General features: G+C 43.8%; 2 protein-coding genes across 2 annotated transcripts in view; both read left to right on the forward strand.

Moving 5' to 3' along the window:
* LOC147619339 (putative galacturonosyltransferase 10) overlaps positions 1–17,624 on the forward strand; it is a 33,673-nt gene extending 16,049 nt beyond the window's left edge. The window contains exon 4 of the mRNA XM_086772965.1: positions 16,107–17,624. Coding sequence (XP_086629091.1) covers positions 16,107–17,564 — 1,458 coding nt within the window. The 3' untranslated portion in view covers positions 17,565–17,624. The remainder of the gene's footprint in view (positions 1–16,106) is intronic.
* Positions 6,053–7,126, forward strand: LOC147619340 (uncharacterized). Its single transcript, XM_086772966.1, has 3 exons — positions 6,053–6,193; positions 6,299–6,460; positions 6,566–7,126. The coding sequence occupies exons 1-3, from the start codon at positions 6,083–6,085 to the stop codon at positions 6,986–6,988; spliced, it is 696 nt and encodes a 231-aa protein (XP_086629092.1). The 5' UTR covers positions 6,053–6,082; the 3' UTR covers positions 6,989–7,126.
* Positions 17,625–22,234: the final 4,610 nt, after the last annotated feature.

Raw genomic sequence — 22,234 nt, forward strand, 5'->3', positions numbered from 1 at the left:
GAAAGCTAATAAAGAAATACTCTTGTGTGGGAAGAGGCCACGTACAAGAGGGGGGAAGATTGCACCCAATATGGTCTATGAGCTAAGTATTTTTAATTTTGTTTAAGTGTTTAAATTTCAATTGATTTGATTTAGTTGAAGCTTACAAGCAATGGTTTTTATGATTGAATTAATTCTCTACTCTTCCACAATCAATTCCTAGAATAAGATTCCGGTTGCAGTGGTATCAGAGCTTGGGCTAGGAGATTTGTGGAGAAGGTAGGAAAGGGCTTCAACTTCTCAAAAATCAAGAAAGTGCAGGAATTTCAACAAAGCATTAGGCATTTGCTTACGCAACCTCTTATTTCAGATAGGCATATCAAATGGGCAGCTTTCATTCAAAGTTTCCAACCTATGATTCAATATCAACCTGGAAAAGAAAATGTTGTTGCCGATGCTTTGAGTCGAAGACCAAATATCAACAACATTTCCATTATTGAAAGTGAACCATTTGTACTTATGAAAGAAACTTACGAAGTTGATCCAGATTTTTCTCAAATATGGATCAAATTGCGTGAAAACAATTGGACACCTCAAGGAAGTTATTCTCATAATGATGGGTATCTTTTCTTTGAGAAAAGATTGTGTGTTACTCAACCTTATAGACAACTTGTCTTGGAAGAGATGCACCAACCACCATTTGTGGGACATAGAGGAGTTTCCGCAACACTTCAAGTAGTTTCTCGAGAATTCTATTGGCCTCATTTAAAGAATGATGTAGCTAAATTTGTAGCTGAATGTAACATTTGTCAAACAATTAAAAGCTACAAAGGCAAAGCTTTAGGATTGCTTATGCCTCTACCTATTCCTGATAGACCATGGGAACAAGTGTCTATGGACTTCATTACTGGCTTTCCTACTACTTCCAGTCTTCATGACATGATTTGGACAATAGTGGACAGATTTAGTAAGCAAGCCTGTTTCATTCCATGTAAAAAGACACTAACTTCTCAGCAAGCCGCAAACATATTTGTTAAGCAAATTTTTGTTCATCATGGACTACCCAAAGTGATAGTTTCTGATAGAGATTCTAAATTTTGTAGTCACTTTTGGGTTGCTCTATTCTCAAACTTAGGCACTAAGTTAGATTTTTCCACGGCTTTCCATCCGGAATCGAATGGACAGACCGAAGTCACAAATAGCACTATCTTAGATATGCTTAGAGCCTATGTTTCCCAGCAACCTAGTGCATGGGATAAGTACATACACCTACTCCAATTTGCTTATAATAATACTCCTCATATTGCTACTGGTCGAGCACCATTTGAGATTATCTATGGAAGAGCATTGCCTATTCCGGCTACTAGACTCTCTCATAAGATTGAAGCAGCCGACCAATATGTTAGAGACTTTGATCGCATTCTATTTGAAGTGCGTGATTGTATTGCAAAAGCTCAAGAGAAGTATACATCTCAAGCAAATAGGAAGCGCAAAGATTTTTCATTTCAAGAAGGTGATTATGTACTTTTGAGAATTGAAAAACGTCGATTAAAGAGTGTGGAAAAATTCCCTGTAGTGAAGCTAGCGCTTAGATATTATGGGCCATTTAAAATCCTTCAAAAGATTAATGATGTGGCCTATAGATTAGAGCTTCCATCTAATTGGAATATCCACAATTCTTTTCATATCCATCTCTTGAAACCTTTTCGAGGAACACTTCCTACTCACCCAACATATGAGGAACCACCTCTTATTGAAGGAGAGGAAGAAGTACTAGTTCCTGATGCTATCATTGACCAAGAGATAACAACAACAAGAATAGGTAATCAATACTTCAAGTATCTTTTGACTTTCAAGAATCATCCACAAGAAGATGCTAAATGGATGCCTGAGAAATTTTTTCGAGTTTACTCTGAAATTCTTCATTCTTTTCAAACCCAGCAAATCCGCAATTGAGGACAATTGCAAACTCAAGCAAGAGGGATGTCATGAGAATATATTTTAAGTCCTCTAGAAAAATATTATTTATCTCCTCTTGAGTAATTTGGGGACGCCTAGATTACTCTTGCGTCATGCCGGCTAGGTTAATATCGTGGGTGATACCACTATAAATATTAATACGTGCGGTATATGACGTATGTTTGAGGCCACCTATGATTATTTCAGTTAGGTTTGTATGGCAGGGTGATTCTTGGGGTACTTACGTCTGTAGTCATGAGTTGGTGATGATTTGTGTCTGTTTAATATTTGTGGGATTAATTTAATAATTAATTGGGCTTATATTTTCAGGTGATGAAGACTATGGGAATTGAAGAGTTTACTTTGGAAGAAATGTCTTGGTTCATCACATTTCATTTTTGGCAAGCATAGTAGCTTGTAACCTTATCAAATGATTTTTCCATTTTGAACTTTAGGAAAGATACATTTATTTATGTGGAATTTATTAAAGCCTATGGCTTTACCCTAGTCCCAATTTGACACTCTATTTTTGTTAAAGAAGAGTGTCGTGCTCTCTAAAAAGCACATCTTGTATATTTTGGGGGCTACGGCCTAATTTTGGTGAAAAAGAAAGCTAATAAAGAAATACTCCTGTGTGGGGAGAGGCCACGCACAAGAGGGGGGAAGATTGCACCCAATATGGTCTATGAGCTAAGTATTTTTAATTTTGTTTAAGTGTTTAAATTTCAATTGATTTGATTTAGTTAAAGCTTATAAGCAATGGTTTTTATGATTGAATTAATTCTCTACTCTTCCATAATCAATTCCTAGAATAAGATTCCGGTTGCACTATCGAAGACGCTCCTTAGAAGCTACCGGAACTATTTGCTGGAGGGCTAGCCTGAGGTGATCACAAGCTCGTAATAGGCTATTGCAAATATGTTCTCAAAAGCTGGGCTAAAGTCGTAGGTCCGCATCTCCGTGAAAATCCATCTGGTGTGTTGTGGACAACACTTTGGCTCGGACAAGCCTCCCATCCTTGCCCGCCCACGTAAAATTACGGATCAACTGTTGAATGTGACCAATGCAGGCTTGAGAGAAGGCCCAACAAGAAGTAATATACCACATGGTGGCAAGAAGAACTTGGTTCGTCTCACCACCACTCGATCGGCTAGTGAAAGCCTCGCTGAACTCTAGTATAGAAGCATTCTTCCGAATGCTCAGAAGAAGAGGGGCTAGTTGGTGCTCTAGGGAAATATCGATGCCCACTTGGCATCTCAGATAACGGACCGGAGTTTCTGTCAGGATCCAGCGGAAAGTCTCAACCTGACGCCAAGTCGGGGGGGTGAAGAGAACCCAAAAACCACATGACTTGTACTAGTTGATCTGTGCTCCTGATACGTGACAGAATATCTCAATCACCTTTGCAAATCTTTGAATATTCTCCACATCTCCAGATAAGTATGTTGTCGTGTCATTTGCGAACTCTGAGTCAAGCAGCTCCTCGAGTATGAATATGGCGGGGAGAACTTTGCTATTGTTTGTGTTTACTTTTTTTGGATATATTTCTTCTTTCAAAACTTCATAGTGTATTGGTTAAGATCATGGTAAATCTTAACTTCTTTAATCTTTGAAGTACCCGGGAAGGGCATCTTCTCTGCATGGAATGTTGAGATTTATCCTTTGCACTCTTTTTTTTTTGTTTGTTTTGTTTGTTTTGTTTTTGTTTTGGGGCACCGAAAAGCGGAGTGGTTCGGACTCATGCATTAAAACAAAGGTCTTCATCTTTGGTTGTAGACAGGGCCTGTTTTGGCTTCTTAGGTTTCTCTTGCGAAGCACCTTTATATTCTTTAAAATTGTTCTTTCTCTTTTTAAAAGTGTCATTTCCTTGATCTGATTTTTCATGATCCTTGTGCAAACTGGAGCCATTTTTCTTCAGACTTGGAAGTAGCATGAAAAATGTGAGCATGCGTAATTGCATCTTCCAAAGTTTGAGGAGACTCTGATTGCACATGGCAATGGTACTTTGGGTCTAAACCCCACCCATAGTAAACCCCCTTACCTTCTGGCAATCATCTATGCCTTTTAAGCTTAAGGATGCACTCCTTACAAAGCTCCGTTGGGATAAATGACGGAGTATTTTGCTACAACGTTGGGTGGCAAAGCCACCAACTGGTACGCCCAGTACGGTCTAGATCACTTGCAGACATTTGAAGAGCTGAAGAAGGCTTTCCTAAAAAGATTCAGGAAAGACAAGACCAAGAAGAAGAAGGACAAGAGCAACAAACCTCGAAATTTGATTCCGAAAAAGATACCTCAGAGTCAGAATCTAGTCAGGAGTCGGATGTCGAGGCACGGAAGCCCTGGAAAAAGAAAGGTAGGAAGCAGGCAGAGAAAGTTTAGGAAGAACTAAGGGCTGCCCTAGCCAAGATTGTTGGAGGACATGTAGGATCCGGACTCAGACTAGATGTTTGGTGCACGAGGTGTAACAATCAAGGACACACGAAAGAGGAGTGCCAGTTAAGAGGCACACAGTAAGTGTGCACCATCTGTGGAAGGGACAATCACTCTGCAGAGACATGTTACTATAACACGCAGAATAGGAACCCAAGGGTAGTGGAAAGGCAGCAACAGCAAGCCTCCGTCATCAACCAGGTTGCCACAGGACCTCAAATCAATAGACCATATGGAAGAGAAGGTGGAAGATTTGGGAGAGGTGGAAGATTCGGTCCAAGGGGAGCCTGCTTTTATTGCAATGGTCTAGGGCACAGATAGAATGATTGCTCCATATTCAACGCCATCAACAGGAACTGCAAGAGGCAAGGCCACAAAGGGAGGCAAACCCAGTAGGAAATGATGTGGTTGTTAATATGATAAAAGTGGATAGTGAGGCAAGGAAAGAACAAGAGGAGCCATCAAGAGTTATGGTTGTGACAAGATCTCAAGGACTTGTAAAAATGCAGACATGTAGAAATGCCGAGTAGGAATTGGAAAGGAAACTAGAGCAGTGGGCAGGGCAGCAAAAGGTTCGAGAACAGATCACCAAGTTAGTGCAAAGTGCACAAGGAATGGTGAGGACAATGCAGGAAAGCCTGCCCCTGGGAGAGTATCTTGTAAAAAATTTGGACAGGAAAAACACGATCAAGTAAAAGGAAGAGATTAGTGCAAGAAAGAAGCCGATGCCAAACCACCAATTGGGGCCAAGTACAACCAAGAGCAGCAGAAGCGTTCGAATAGAAGAAAAGGAAAGAAATCTGGAGGGAATCCAGACAGGAATACTGACAAGAGGAAGTCAGGGACAGGAAAGAGAAGAAAAGGAGAAAGAAAGAAGGATGTATAGACGTCAAGGCACGCTAGCTGATGAGGAGAAAAGCAGTAAGGAATATGACTTGTGGGAGGACCATAGCAAGATGAAATTGAACATCACGTTAGATCAAATGCTGAATCTGTGAGGGCATAGGCCGGTTTACACTAGTAAGTGGCCGCCACCGAAATGTGAATGTATCTTGAATTCTAAGCAAATTCTGAAGTGACCATAGTGGTCAAAGATGGTCAGGAGACCAGAAGGAATGCAGATGACATCATCCCTAAAATCTAGGGAACTGCTATTTTGGGCAGTGTCGGAATTGAAAAGTGTTCGCGTCAGTTTGTGCGGAATGTCAAGGGGACCAAAAGCTAGCAAAGGACTGTTGTGAGTATGAACCAGTCAGGAGATTTTTAGCTTGGAAGATTGCATGTAGAAAAAGGCTTAAAAATGTACCAAGTGTCAAATTTATGTGCATTTTCCACATTGGGAAGGGGGAAGCGTGGGATTTTGGGCTGAATGAGGCTCATTTGCAGCCATGATGGTGGATTGTTGCAGGTTAAGAGCTATTGTGGTGCACTCCCTTGCCCTGCAACTCATGTATTGAGGGTCGAGCTTGCTCCCCACAGTCTCTCTCTCTCTCTCTCTCTTGCAGACTATGGTAATGCTCTCATCAGATAAAATCAGGTACAGTTGTGTGAATTTCATGCTTATATGTAGAGGCTAGTTGCCTCCTTGAACAGGAACCGGTGTAGTTAGTTCCTACACCAAAGCAGGGACGGAAGAGGAGGTCGCCAGAGCTATGGAAGGATGTTCTCAGAGGAGGAGCAACTTCAGATTGATAGAGAGTTCACCACTTACATGAGTGGTATTGGTGCTTCATTTGCGAGACCTGTGTCATTGAGGAAGGAAGCCATGAAATTCCCTTTGACATGGTGGCACTCTTATGGAACTCTTCGTGTTCTATCTCAGGTAACTTGTAATTAATCTCTAAAGTATACTCTTCGGAAATGAAGATTGATGTTTTAGCATTGAAAGATTTACAAATTTGCTCGCATTGCACTCATTTTTGCACAGGATTGCTCAGCTGGAGCATGTGAGCGGAATTGGAGCTCATACTCCCTTATACACACTAAGATTCGGAATCGCCTTAGTACTTCTCAATTAGAGAAGTTGGTGTATTGCAGAGCTAACATGAGGCTCGTGCGAAGCTACCATGCTTTGGGGTCACCGAAGCAGGTATACATTGAAATTTGGACTCAATAAGAACTTAGAAGTAGAAATTTTTTTGTAGTTCAATGGATGTCCATTGTCCAATATGCAATTTGTGGCATGTTTAAACAGGTTGATCCAACACTACTCAAAATGGTAGATGAACCCAGCCCGGAGCTTGTGGATCGGCAGATTAGAGATGAGCAAGAGGAGATTTTGAGAGCTTTACATAGAGAGCTTGAGAGCGTGGATCGTTGTGTGACCCGCTCACGTGCACGATCTCTCAGCATTCCTCTACGCCCGGCAGCTCCAGATCCAGGCTCTGCGAGACGAGAGAGCATTCGCAGGGGAAAGCTTCCAGTTCGTCGCACCCAGCAGAGGCGTGCAAATGAGGCTGTCGAACTCATTCACACTCAGATTCCCGAGGCACATGATGAGGATGCACTGGAGCTTGTTGCTACTGAGCCAGAGTTCGATGAAGAGGGCAATGGTATCAATGATGGAGGCATGCTCTCTTCAGAAGACTCATCATCTTCATCTGATGATGAGATTTGAGACTCTTGCGTCTAGACTCTAGAGTCTAGACAACTGTGTAGTGTTTCATTGTTTTGCTTTTTGCACTTGTGGACCAGGACATGTGCTGGCAGCTGTAGACATGATATTTGTACTCTCTTTTATTATCTATGACTTTCATGGTTCTTGCTTATATCACTATGACTGTTAACATGAGGTATTGTGTAATGGGCTTGGTAACTGATAATTGATTTAAACTTTAAGTAATGAGGTTCAGTCTCTTTATTTTAAGTATTTTGGTTGCTATGTCTACAAAATATTCAGGTTTCTAGGACTGTTTACAAATGGTACGTACTGTTTACGTACCTTAAAATTTGTTCCGTACAAAAGTACGTTCCGTACGTATTGATAGCGTACCGTACACTACGTACCTTACCACCTTGGCCATTAATAACCTTGTGAATAGTGCGCATTGCATTGATGATTAGGTAGCGAGGAGGATCTGGGGCAATCATGAGAATATGAAGCAATTATGGTCACCTTGGGAGAAGGTGCAGACAACGGCCGAGTGCTTCTCCATCGAAAGCATAGTCACAGGGGACGGACCCTTGGAATGGGGAGACGTCGTCCCGGGAACACTTTGGGACGGGGACAGATGGACATCCCTCACAAGGGATGGCGTTTCGGGGACGGATCCAGGAGGGGACGACTGCATGGGAACGCCCCAGGTTACCATTTGGGCAACGGCCCCACACACACACACACACACACACACACTCCCTCTCACACTTCAAGCTTAAGCTTCACACACACACACACACACACACACACACACATACACTCTCTCTCTCTCTCTCTCTCTCTCTCCCTCAAGTGGCAAGCGTCAAGGGCCAAGGTCTCAAGTTTCAAGCTCTCGCACAAGCAATCTCGAGCCTCTCAAGACTCAGTGCTCACACACACTCTCTCAAGCTACACACACACACACACACCCACCCACCCTCACACTCAAGTTCTTTCCCTCTCTCTCTCTCTCAAGCTATCAAGTGACAAGGAGGCATTCATCATCCATGGCATCCTCCTCACGTGGCAACAGCACTTCAAGTTCCCGTAGAAGGACGACAGGATGGACATGGTGGGATGAGGTCAATCACACCCCATCCCCTCATGGAGGCGGTGCACTTATCCCGTATAAGCGAGTGGGTGGCGCCGACAAAGTAATTTTTAAATGCTGTTCCTACCCTCGTCCCTGTTCCCTACATACAGCCGTCCCTCGTCCCGTTTTCGTCCCTGTCCCTCGTTACCGTCCCCCGTCCCTTGTGACTTTGATCGAAAGCCTAGTTTCCAAATCACATTTTAAAAATTCTTTGTGCACGCTTGATTGTCCCTTTGTTAAACTCTGTTTTCTTCACCTTCTCATGCTCACCCCTTGCATTCTCGAAACAAGAGCCATGGTGCTTGAGTTCGAGCCTCTGTCCTCCACTGTATACAAGGAAGTGGATAGGCATGCCGAATGGCTGGAGAGGATGGGGCTAAAGGAGTTCGCTGAGCTGCCCTAGGAGGAGCCACAACAAAATCACAAGGCGCGCAGTAGCTATTGAAGTCCAACACCATCACGCTTCCATCAGGGGATAAAAGGGTGTTCAATCTCCTATACGTGGCAAAGGTCTTCAAACTACCGGCTGAAAGAGGAGGAGAGATCAAGCCAACCATTCAAAATTATAGGAACTCTAGATGAGGATAGGGTGAAGCGTATGCGCTTCGTGTTGGAGATGATCAACCTCACCCACAAGCCATATTGCATGTCCAAGAAGGCCTTTGGATTGGTAAAGGCAGCGGAGGGAAGGGCAAAGGTGGCGTGGGCGGAGGTGCTTTATAATAACCTAAAAGATCAGATCGGGAAGGTCACCCGCCCAAACACCAAGACAGAGATCGGGACCTACTTAATAGAACTCTTCAAAGCATAACCAGGAGCGACGAAGGAGGAGGAGAGGCAAAAGGAGGCGGCAAGCATCAAGAAAGATGCAGGGTGAAGGATACCCAAAAAATGTCCCAACCATTAGGCTATGTCTTGGGCACTTCTGAGAGCCTGTAGGGCTGCAAAATCAGCTCTAAATCTATCCCTAAGTCTGTCCATATATTTGCTAATGAGAATATACATGTCTACAAGCATCAGGATTAACGGATGCACATGACATCCCCTCCTATTAAGTTTGGAGCACTAGGGTAATCCATACACCTTTGCTCCAATTCCGTTCCGGTCCAATTGAAGACTCCACTTCATAACCATTGGCTTGATTCCCAAGATCTTTGACTTGGTCTTCTTTGGCTTGGTTGCTAGATCTTTTGAATCACATGTAGTCTCTTCCTCCTCCTCGCAAGATTCGGATGGCTTTTTTGGAAGCTCCTCGAAATTGTTGGGCCGACCACATCCTCCTCCAAATAGGATTTCGAGAGATCCATGTCCTTGGGAACTATCAGGTTGACCTCATCCTCCTCCAAATAGGATGTGGAAAGCTCCACTTGCTCGATTTGTGGTTTTGGTTTTGGTTTGGCTTTTTGCTCTAGCTTTGGCTCTGGTTCTGGCACGTGCATCCTAGGTAATGGAACCACCTCAGAAACACCTTTTTTTGTGATCACGTCTCCTGAAAACTCTTGCATTAGAAGCTCTCGTTTTGTTGCGTCGATAGGGTTTTTCAGGTACGAGAAGACGGCAGTAGTGCATGGTCACATGCTAGACTCAGTCGGCAAGGAGGAGTGGCATGCATGCTTTGTGTGTCTCCGTGATGCAAGAAAGGCAGTGGAGGTGTGGACGAGACTAGACCTCATACTCATGTGAACCATATCTTAGGTAGGCCCCAAGCTTAAGCTCTTTTTATAAACCATGAAAAATAAGGAAAGCCTCATGAGGTGCATGCCGAAAAGAAGTGGTGGTGGCCATCGTGGGGAAGTGAAGAGCCGTCACCTTCCACTAAGGGAGGGGAGTGGAGTTGAGAGAGGTGGATTGCATGTGTATTTTTTGTTCAGTGGGCGACATGCTAGAGTTTGCCACAGAGGGGTAGGTTGAGCCTGATTTTTGCAAGGCAATTGGGGAGATCGCTAGGATATAGCCATGGGGGCAAGGTGGTCATCATGAGCATGGAGGCGAAATTTTATATATATGTGTACCACTGAGAGAGGTGGAGCAGGAGGGAACATTAATCATGTTGAAGGGATTTTATGAAAACTAAGAGTTATTTGGTGTACTTGGGTGGATGGGTCATGTGCTATTGTGATTTGGGTCATGTGTGCACATGACTACCTTCAGTTTATGCGCTTTGTGGAGGCCTTGGAGCCAGTGTGGCATATGAGAGTTGTTAGGCATGGATGTGATAGTTATGCCAGGGCTATACATTATGTGCTTCAGTGAGAAGCCAAGTCCATGAAGAGAAAGAAGCAGTGTGGGAAGCATAGGGCAGCAACAGAGGTGATGCATGACAAGAGAGGTCTTTTGCGAACAGGTTGATTCATTCAGGGATGCCAAGAGAAGTGATGAAGAAGATGTAGTCATCGAGGGGGGTAGCATGAATTCCTCCACTTGCATGACATCCAAGGATATGGAGGATACAGTGGGGAGCTTTGGATCCGAGGTTTCCGGAGAGTCATCATCCAAAGCAGTAATGATATGTTGATTGAACATGATTTTGAGGATCTTGATGAGGTGAGTGGTTGTTTGAAGCTTTTCCTAGGGAGGAGAAAGCAGATGTGGTCAGTGATGTATGCTTGGAAAGAAGGGATGTCATTGTGGAATCTATGTGTGATAGCCAGTTTGTAAGTGGATGCGTGGGTTTTGAAGAAGAGTTGTGTGGTATTAATGGCTTGTTTGATGAGGATGGTAACATCAGCAATGGTGGTGAGTCCATGCTTGGAATGGGATCTAGGGTAGAGGTAGGGCCAGAGGAGCCTTGTGTGTGTCTGTAGGAAGACATGGAGATGGAAAGCCAAGTGATGTCAGATTGCTCATCAGGGAGTGGTAACCATGAGATTAGTGAGAAAGATAGTGAGGAGATGCATCTGGAGGCTATGTATATGGATTCGTACACATGTTATGAGGATGTTGATACAAGTGTCCTAGGCTCCTAGATGACCAAGACACAGATGAGGAGTTATATATACTTTTGGATGGTATAGTGTCAGAAGAGTCTCCTGGGATTATGAGCCATCAGTCTTCACAGGTTGATGCTGTTTGTATGCATTTGGGCAAGATAATGTCTGACGAAAGTATGGTAGAATAGGTGCAAAGTGTTGGTGATGTGAGCGATGCTAAGCTTAATGCGATCTTGGATGATGCTCTGATGGATTTTGCATGTGTTGATATGGATGCCAAGCAGGTATATGTTTCTTGTGTTTGCCAGAAAGGTGATCTGGATGATGGTCATGAGGTATTGGGTCTTGATGAGATAGAGCAAGATATGTATGTGGGGCCACATGTGCAGGGAAATGAACCAGAGGTTGATGAAGACTTGATTGCTATTTTAGATGATGCACTGGAGGGGTTTGTGAGCCCTAGTAGTCTTTACACTATGTGCCTGGAGAGTGCTGGGAATGCAGTAATGGAATGTGTGCATGAAGAGCTTGTGGAAGATAATGTGCAGAGCAATCTGGTTTATTGTTTTTTGGATGATGTGCCACGCGATCTAATGCCTTAAGTGATTGGTTTGATGGAGAAAACCAAGTTGGCACGCATGCTCTGGAGGATTAGGTGCTCACGGACGAGAACCTTCTGCGAGTAGTGAAGTGTATGCGCCGTTTGATCCAGGAGGGCTGGAGAATGTGGTACAGATGCATGGCTTGCACCCTCGTTTTGTGTTTGATCTAGGTGAAGGATCACATTGAGGCAAATGATGGTACGAATAAGCTAGTAGGAGCTTGAGCTAGGTGGAGTGTTTGAATAAGGTTTTGCTAGAATAAGTGGTTGAGCATGAATGCTCTAACCAAGGGGAGGTTAGGCAAACTATGATAGGATTTTTCAGGTACGAGAAGACGGCAATAGTGCATGGTCACATGCTAGACTTAGCCAGCAAGGAGTGGCATGCATGCTTTGTGTGTCTCCGTGATGCATGAAAGGCAGTGGAGGTGTGGACAAGACTAGACCTCATACTCATGTGAACCATATCTTATGTAGGCCCCAAGCTTAAGCTCTTTTTATAAACCATGAAAATAAAGGAGAGCCTCATGAGGTGCATGCAGAAAAGAAGTGGTGTCCATCGTGGGGGAGTGAAGAACCGTCACCTTCCACTAAGGGAGGGGAGTGCAGTTGAGAGAGGTGGATTGCATGTGTATTTTTTGTTCGGTGGGGGACATTCTAGAGTTTGCCAGAGGGGCAGGTTGAGCCTGATTTTTGCAGGGCAATCGGGGAGATCGCCAGGATATGGCCATGGGGGCAAGGTGAAATGAGCATGGAGGCGAAATTTTATATATATGTGCACCACTGAGAGAGGTGGAGGAGGAGGAAACATTAGTCATGATGAATGGATTTTATGAAAACTAAGAGAGTTGTTTGGTGTCCTTGGGTGGATGGGTCATGTGCTGTTGTGATTTGGGCATGTGTGGTTTTTTCTTGGCACCTCATGTGAAGTGAGGTGAGATGGATTGGATCATGTGTTTATGGGATTCAGGCTGGGTGCATATGGCATGGGTGTTGGTGCTTGAGTGTCACCTCCTCCTCGCTATGGTGAGATGGATTGGATCATGTGTTTATGGGATTCAGGCTGGGTGCATATGGCATGGGTGTTGGTGCTTGAGTGTCACCTCCTCCTCGCTATGGTGTGTTGGGACGGGCTATAGAGGCAGATTCCCCTGACGCATCAGCGTCAATGCTCTCAGTCTTGGGATGCTTCACAACCCTAGGTGATTCCTCCTTGGCCTTTGTTGATGCTACCATGAAGTGTGTCCATTTTTCCTTCGGTTGTGCCAAACTTTGTATGTTCAAAAGCTAGGCTTGGAGTGTCTCTTTGTGAAGCTTTACTTGATGTGCTTCTTTCTTGTGTTGCCAACGATCGTCTTCTATGAGTTGTTACTTATACTTGGCCATGATTTGTTCCTACTAGGCTTGTTCCTTTTTGAATTGTTCTTGTTCCCTTTTGTATCGTTCTTCATCTTTCCGTTTCTGACGACTTTGCATAGTCTCATACTCATGTTGTAAATGTCGTAACTCTTCTTTCCAAGCATCATTGCTCTACATCGAGGTGAGGTTTTGGTGGAGGGAGTAACAGGAAGAAGTCTTTTCTTACCTAGGTTAGACCTAGGCTAAGTCTTTTGCAGATTCTCCCCTACATGCAACCTATGCTACATGCAAAAATGAGTTGAAACCCAAAAATGGAAATCCTAATTTAGTTTTTCCACTTTCCACACTAAATCTAGGGCTAAAAACATTGTTGCTAGGGTTGAACTCATGTAAAACAAGAAAACCCTAATTTCGGTCTGTAAACCCTGATTTCAGAAACCCTAATTTAGCGTGCACAAAACGTAAGGACGACCTAAGCTTTGATACCAATGTAACATGCGTTGTGGAAGTGTTCTTGATTAACACTAAGAAAAGAAGATTAATGCTAATCCTATGTTTAACAAAGACAAAGAAGAGAAGGGGAGATAGACCTAATCTACTATATATTGCCTAATGATTCTATTTATAGGGAAAAGGTATGAATTCGTAATCAAGTCAGTTTTGCCTATTTTTCCCCACAAAACATTGTCTAGAAAGTCATATTTTGTGTCAACACTATGCCTAAAAGGTGTCCCAACCAGTGGGGGCTGTCTTGGGCACTTCTGGGAGCATGTAGGGCTGCAAAATCCACTATAAATCTGCCCATATATTTGCTAATGAGAATATCATGTCTATGGATCTGATTGTGGACACCGATCCTTTGCCAAACAAGACATGGTGAACGAGATGGAACACTCAATTTGAATTGACTAAGAGCACTGCTGTCCTCAACTACATGGCCTTCTAATGGTGGGCTACGATCCCTAGTGCACTGGGTAGCGGCTGAAGATATTTTACCTCCTTTCTTTGGCAGCCCGTTTGTATTGATGCAAGCTGATTTACTGCTGCAATTAGTAGGGACTGCTGTAAGGGGAAGATATCTTTGTAAAGACAGTGCCCCACTATGCAAAGGGCGGGCCTCTCGTTGTAACAGCTGAAAGTGCCATATGGAGAGGTTTTGGCCTTGGAAGAAGTTGATTTTCAGCAAGTTTTTTTTGGGTCTTCTTGTGCTCTGAATGGTTGTGCATTGCTCAAGGTAATTGCTCATTTTAATTTAGGAATGTAGGAATGTATTCCGTATTTAGGGCGCCTGCCGAGTTTGGGTATTTTGCACAAATCATGAGCTTTATTTTGTGGCATCTCTCTTGAAAATTGTGGGGGATTGACATAATTGTTGAGGCATTTGGTTATGTTTGATGTTGTCTGATCTTTTCTATGTTTATTTGTGATCATACTTAGCAGTAAATGCCTTTTGCACAGGAGACACGGCTGTGCCAATTGAGAGCATTGGGATGTTTCTATGAAGTTATATATTAATCGTTCTTCAGTTGAGTCCAGCCCCTAGGTTGTATGAGCAGGGTCTAATAATGAAAGATTTGTACACAAGTATATCCCTAAGTATTGCTCAAAAAACTCAACATGACTTCTCGAGTAGAAAAATAAAAACTATGCAAATGGAGAGGAAATCAAGGATGGAAAAGTGAGAGAAGAAAAGTTTGGGGGATCAGGATCAACATCTGTGATGACAGAGGTGGTTGCAATCTGCAAACACATTGCTAACTGGTTATCATGAATGGGGAAAGAGAAATTGATGCGCTCCACAAGGTGATAGACTACAAAATTGTTTATTGGAGGATCGGTGCTATGAGTGCTGAGTGTGAAGATCTGGAGAGGAGGGGACCTCATTACAGGCCCCAGCCAGAAATGATGGTTTTTAGTGAAGATAGTGTTGCAACATAATGAACGCATGGTTCACTCAAAACATTAAGTTTAAGGGTGTTTGGTGTGCCCGCCAGATGATGATATGCCCATGAATTTTGCGCAGTGGCTTTGAGATCAAAAGCTCAAGGATAAAATCGGGTGTTTATTGATGGCAGAAAGAAAAACTGTGCTATTGTTTGTGCTTTGCCTGGTGTTTTTGAATATTTTGTTGTTTTGATAAATCCATTGTGTATGAAATTCTGAACGTCAAGACATCACAACAGGATACATGCAGCATAGCATTATGCAGGAATGAAATATCTGGATACTGAAGAAACATATCTTTGACAAAACAATCCTCATTAGATCATGGCATCGTGGTTTGCATACTGCAGCAAGCAAATAGCCTATTCAACCATAATAAGATTAAGAAAAGTTACAGCACCAATATACTGTTCGTCCGTTTCTTTTTGGTGAATCCCTCTGTTTCAAGAAAAAGTTTTCCTTTGAAAAACCCAAAGAGAAAATTAGTTGTGGGAATCCCCTTTACTGAAGATTTCAAGGGTTTACATCACACAAGGATGTGTGGCCAAATGCAGTTAGGGCATTTCCTGCAACCTTCTTTGTTTTATGGCTCTTATCTTCTGCTACAGGAATCAACTCTGACACTGCGCAGTGCGTGGCGTGGCATAGCAGAAGCCCTTTGTCATTGTCTGAGTTGCTTTTACCACATCTGGATCCACAAACAATGGCCCACACACATCCATATCACAGGTCCTCAACATATCAAGGAGGGCTAAGAGAAACTGAAAGTTCAAGACCATTTCGCAGACTTCAAGATTAGGGACATCATAATAAGATTAAGGTGGAGCCCTGCTTCTTTTACCTCCTCAAATGTGGTGAGAGGACACTTGTAAGCATGCTCCCGGAATGACCAATTCAACTCCCAAGTTTGTCTAAGTTTGTCTGGGATCTAGGAATAGCCTTAGCTTCTCATGACAAGGCCATTTTGTGTGATCTGTCTAAAGTCATCAAAAGTGCTTAAGAGTCCTTCCATCCTACGAATGCCATTTAGCAGATCACTTCTGAGCCAACACAAATGTTCTCTTTTCAATACTCGTGTAATTATGTGTTTGTTGCTGGAATGCAGCAATATGGCTTTTTGTATTTTCAATTTTTGATGTCAATAACAGCTCCTTTACTCTATTGTGCATACAGCTTCTCACTGCAAATTCGGGTGGTCAAGATACTGCAGAAACAATGAATTTGACAGAAGAGATGCTTAGTGCAGGTTCTGTAACTCGGCAGCTTGGGGACCAGATGACATTGGCAAAGGCTTATGTGGTGATGGCAAAAGAAAATAATAATCTTGAATTTGCATGGGAGCTTAGTGTACAAATCCGGGCATGCCAGGACCTCCTCTCGAAGTCTGCAACTCGAGGCTACACTTTGACCCTAGAAGAAGCTGAACCAGTAATGCGGGAGCTTTCGCTTTTACTCTATCAGGCTAAGGAACTTCATTATGACAGTGCCACGATGATCATGAAGCTTAAAGCTCAAATTCAAGATTTGGAGGAAAAGGTAAATGCAGCCATGATACAGAGCACCACGTTTGGTCAGCTTGCAGCTGAGGCTGTTCCAAAGGGTTTGTACTGCTTAGGAAGCAGGTTGACAATGGAATGGGCATCAGATCCAGATCTACGGAGTCTCATTGCAAGGCAAACACACTCTGTTAAGCTGACAGACAACAATCTGTACCACTTCTGCATTTTTTCTGATAATGTATTGGCAACATCTGTGGTAGTGAACTCCACCGTTTGTAATGCAGACCACCCAGAGCAGCTTGTCTTTCACCTGGTCACCGACAAAGTGAACTTTGGGGCTATGCAGGCATGGTTTGGAATGAACAAATACAAGGGGGCAAGTGTGGAAGTGCAAGATATTGATAGCTTCACATGGCTAAATGCTTCTTATGTGCCTGTGCTCAAGCAGTTACAGGATGCAGAGACTCAGAGTTACTACTTTAAGGGGACTTCAGATTCTAAAAGTGCAGTGAAATTCCGCAACCCGAAATATTTGTCAATGCTGAACCACCTTCGTTTCTACATTCCTGAGGTCTATCCTGCATTGAAGAAGGTGGTTTTTCTTGATGACGATGTGGTTGTCCAAAAGGATTTGACAGGATTATTTTCCATAAATCTCAATGGGAATGTTAATGGGGCTGTGGAGACATGTCTAGAGACATTCCACAGATACCACAAGTACCTTAATTTCTCTCACCCAAAGATTCGGGCGACCTTTGACCCTGATGCTTGTGGCTGGGCATTTGGGATGAACGTTTTCGATCTTGTGGCTTGGAGGAAGGCGAATGTTACCAGCAGATATCACTACTGGCAAGAGCAGAACGTGGATAGAACACTCTGGAAGCTTGGCACATTGCCGCCTGGCCTTCTAACTTTCTATGGCTTGACAGAGCCTTTGGACCGTGAATGGCATATATTGGGCTTGGGTTATGATCCTAATGTTGATCCAGAAGTGATTGAAGTAGGGGCCGTAGTGCACTACAATGGAAACATGAAGCCATGGCTAAAGCTGGCCATGAGTAGGTACAAGCACATATGGGAGAAATATGTGAACTACTCTCATTTTTTGGTGCAGCAATGCAATGTCCATTGAATTTTAGGTTGTTGAAGCTTTGCAGCCATTTGGTTATGACACAAATTCTTTCATTTGGCCAATAAACATGCTATAGGAAATTTTTGTATGTCAACCTAGTCCTTGCACAGCTGTGTGGTGAGGCCAACAGTGCAGCTCCTTTTTGTGAAGGTGCTGCCATTTTATATCATTTTAACAGGGCTCATTAGGTGAGTGGGTGAATACAATGATGGACTTTTAGATATAATTATACTCGAACCAGGAGTCCAGTGATCGGTAGATGGGGCTGGAACTGGCACTCTCGAAATGCGAAGATGGGAGACATCCCCCACCTTCCTCCTCATAATCCATGACAACCTCGGCCTCAGTGGCCCAAGCGACAGTGCCCTATGTAATAGTATGGGAAGAGGCCTTGTCCATAGTGAAGACGCGGAGAATCCCTTGCCAAACTTGTTGAGCCTTTGGGAAATCTCATAGACAATGCAGCTGAGACTCTTGGGGATGGCCACATCTTGGACATGGTGTTGGTCTACCTCCACGTGCCAACCGCCGAACTCCTATGTGCCAACAGCCACAAAAAGAGTGATCTTTCGAGGTCGAAAACTATCCTAGAGCCTCTTCCGGATGTTTGAAAGTACAATGAGAGGCCTTGAGATTGCTAGGGTCCTATTGTTGTGAGTGCCCTCGACCTCGGGCATCTGGATCCTATGGTCAAACCGTGTGGCGTATGCAAAAAAAATGGGGTACTCAAGTCTCCTCGTTTGCAAGATCACGTGAAGTCCACTCTTGCGGGTCCCACTAGAGGTGTGTGATGGGCCGGCTCTCCCAAATCCATAAACACCAAGAGTCTTTCCTTGGCCACCTTGGCCATGGGTGGGTCAATATGCCACTCATGTGCATGGAATCTGATCACCCTCACTCTTTGTAACGTGCATCCTTTGAAGTCCTCCAAGGGGGGCTCTAATCTCAATAATGTGCCATGAGGTCCAATCGAAAAGCTGAGCAATGCGGAGATCTCATCCGCGTCATGAGCTACCAGAAGAATATCATGCTTGGTGAACACTCCTAGCCACTGCGGGAGAATAGGGTCAGGGAACAGGGTCATCCATGAAAAGATGCAGGGGGGAAGAGAGCTTGAGCTCTTGCAAGCGCACACACACACACACTCACAAAACCCTAATAGAGAACACACAAGGTGAGAGGCTGAAAATCTTCTTCTTCTCTCTACTCAACACTCAACACACCATATACAAGAATAAGAGTACACACAATATGAAAGGTACTCAACCAAATACATACACGGGTTCTCTATAGTGTGAATCCGACTAAATGAGCTGGCGCTATAACTATGCCAGTCTCTAGAATGGCTGTCACACAGCTTGTCATCCTACTGGCCGCATATCACCCAAGATCTGACCAACCATGCCAGTGGTGTAAGTGTGGGGCCTATCCCCTAGGCGGGTCATCAGTGTCCACCGCCTCACTAGAGCTCGATATCTCAACACTCCCCCTCGAGCTCAACTCCATCTCATGTACACCAAGCGAAGCCCTGAATCTGCGGAGCTTCTCTGTACCCAATGCTTTGGTGAAGATGTCAGCTACCTGATCCTCTGTGCTGACATAAACAAGGTCAAGGTCTCCTGCCAAGACCTTCTCTCTGACGAAGTGGTAGTGGACCTCTATGTGCTTCGTACGAGCATGAAAGACTGGGTTCCTAGCCAACTGTATACTGCTAATGTTGTCACAGAAAATGACAACTTGTCTATCCACTGATAGACCCAAATCTGCAAGTAGCTTCCTCAACCAAGCTACCTCACATGCTGCCATAGCAGCTCCTCTGTACTCGGCCTCTGTACTCGATAGAGCAACCGTAGGCTGCTTCTTGCTGCTCCAAGTCACAGCAGCACTCCCCAAAGAAAACATGAATCCACTGGTAGATCTTCTATCTGAGATACTACCGGCCCAATCGGCATCTGTGTACCCATGTACACATATCTCTGTCCCAGTCTCATAGAATAGTCCACAGTGTAAAGTAGACTTCACATACCTCACTATGCGTCTCACTGCATCCAAATGCGGTTTCCGTGGAACCTGCATAAACTGACTCACCAACCCAACAGCATAGCTCAAATCTGGTCTGGTGATCGTCATGTAGATCAAACTTCCTACTATGCATCTGTACATAGTAGGATCCTCCAAGATCTCTCCTGAATCTGCACTCAAGTTGCCATTCTGATCCAATGGCACAGAAATAGGCTTACAGCCTGTCATACCATACTTGGACAACATGTCCAAGCCATACTGTCTCTGCAGTAATCCAATACCATGTGGTGACCTAATCATCTCAATGCCCAAGAAATATCTGAGCTCCCCCAGATCCTTCATCTCAAACTTCTGTCTAAGCAAGATCTTTACATCAAAGATCTCTGCATCATGGTCCCCCGTAATGATCAAGTCATCTACATAGATGACAACAAGTACAACCCCTCTATCACCATGTCTCACATACAATGAGAAATCTGCATTGGCTACATGAAAGCCAATAGTGACAAGATATTCAGAAATCTTGTCAGACCATGCTCTTGGTGCTTGCTTTAAGCCATACAAGGCTTTCTTCAACCTGCAAACATGCTCGGGGTGACCCACATCCTCATAACCAGGTGGCTGCAACATATACACCTCTTCTTGCAAATCCCCATGCAAGAATGCATTCTTTACATCCATCTGATGTAAAGACCATTGCTTTGACGCAGCCACTGCTATCACAACTCTCACCGTTGCCATCTTGGCAACTGGGTTGAAAGTTTCCTCATAATCAATCCCATATGTCTGCGCATATCCTTTGGCTACCAATCTAGCCTTGTACCTGTTTATGCTTCCATCACTGTTATGTTTAACTTTATACACCCACTTGCATCCAATGGCTTTCTTGCCTTCAGGCAATTGCACTAAATCCCAAGTTTCATTTCCATATAGTGCATCCATCTCCTCATCCATAGCTTTCTCCCAACACACATTTCCAATAGTCTCATCAATGCATGTGGGCTCAACAACCTGCACAACCTTTGCCATATATGCATAGTGATGTGCCACATAACCATCATATGTAAATCTCTGCACAGGATTTTTCACTCTCCCAGATCTTCGCAGCTTTTCATTCATGGCTTCCATAGCCTTCTTTACACCAGGTGTTCTCATAGCTGGAATCCCAAGCTCCTGATCAAGGCTCATATCTGAGCCACTAGACTCTCCATCAACATGAGAATGCCCTGCAAAAATGTCAGGCATACCAAGGGGCTCAACCACTTTCTCTTTTCCTTTACGTGATGTAGTAATCACATTTGCAGGACTGGTATTATGACGCAGCCTGCCACTCCATGGTCTATCAACAGACACACTAGATGAGGACTCTCCTGGTCCACTTAAAGACTGTGATTGCTGACCTGCATTCTGTGCAACCACACTTCCACTCACATCAGCCCCCAACAGCTTCTTTTTTAGCAGCATACCAGCTGCTCATCTCATCAAAGACAACATCCCTGCTTACCCTCAACTCACGTGTAGCAGGGTTATAACACCTGTATCCCTTTTGCTCAAGGGAATATCCAATAAACACACATTTTTTAGCTTTCGGATCCAGCTTAGTTCTCAGCTCATCTGGCACATGCACATATGCAATGCATCCAAAGACTTTCAGATGAGACAAATCTGGTTTTCTGCCAGTAAACCTCTCCTCTGGAGTTACATCATGTATGGCTGCAGTTGGAGTCCTGTTCATGATGTATACTGCTGTAGAAACAGCCTCAGCCCAATAGCAATGCGGCATATTCTTCTCTTCCATCAATGCTCGCGCAATCTCAGCAATGTGCCTGTTTTTTCGCTCAGCAACTCCATTTTGCTGCGGAGTATATCTGCATGTGAACTGTCTCCGAATACCATTCTTCTTTAAGAATTCAGAGAACTCATTGGAGAAGTACTCTCCCCCTCCATCTGACCTTAGGCACTTTACATATTTCTCTGTTTGCTTTTCAACCAAAACTCTGAAATTCTGAAAGTGAGTGAACACCTCACTCTTCTCCTTCATGAAATATACCCACACTTTTCTTGTGCGGTCATCAATGAAAGTGACATAGTACCTGCAGCCTCCCATAGACACGGTCTTCGTAGGACCCCATACATCTGAATGCACAACATCTAGTGCATTTCTGCTCACATATCTGTTATATGGAAACACATGCTTTGTTTGCTTCCCAAATTGGCATGCTTCACATATTTTCTGCATACCTTCCACTTTAAATTTTGGCAGCCCTGTCACAATTCCTTTTGTCTGCATAGACTGCACATTCACATGACCAATCCTTTTATGCCATATGTCTGTGTCTGCAACAACTCCTGAACCATTTGCAAACATTGCAGCACTCATTTCAGGCATGTCTACATCCAACGTAAACATTCTGCCCACTCTGTTGCCTTTTGCAACCAACCTGCACTTGTCTTTAAAATCTTCAACATAACATCCATCAGGGTTAAACCGAACCTGCAAACCCTGCTCAATCATCTGGCCAACTGAAACCAGATTCTTTGTTATGTTCGGTACATGAAGTACATCTGCAAGGTACTTCACTTTGCCATCCTGCATAGACAATGGCACATCTCCAATGTGGGCAATTGGATGAGCAGTGTCATCCCCT

The sequence above is a fragment of the Cibotium barometz genome, chromosome 33, assembly GCF_041138505.1.
Source record: "Cibotium barometz isolate CiBa-2024 chromosome 33, ASM4113850v1, whole genome shotgun sequence".
NCBI classification, from domain to species: Eukaryota; Viridiplantae; Streptophyta; class Polypodiopsida; order Cyatheales; family Cibotiaceae; genus Cibotium; species Cibotium barometz.

Coding starts and splice junctions, on each gene's coding strand:
- LOC147619340 (XM_086772966.1), top strand. CDS start 6,083: ATGAGTGGTATTGGTGCTTCATTTGCGAGACCTGTGTCATTGAGGAAG. Junction 6,194..6,298: donor CTCTTCGTGTTCTATCTCAG/GTAACTTGTAAT, acceptor ATTTTTGCACAG/GATTGCTCAGCTGGAGCATG. Junction 6,461..6,565: donor CTTTGGGGTCACCGAAGCAG/GTATACATTGAA, acceptor ATGTTTAAACAG/GTTGATCCAACACTACTCAA.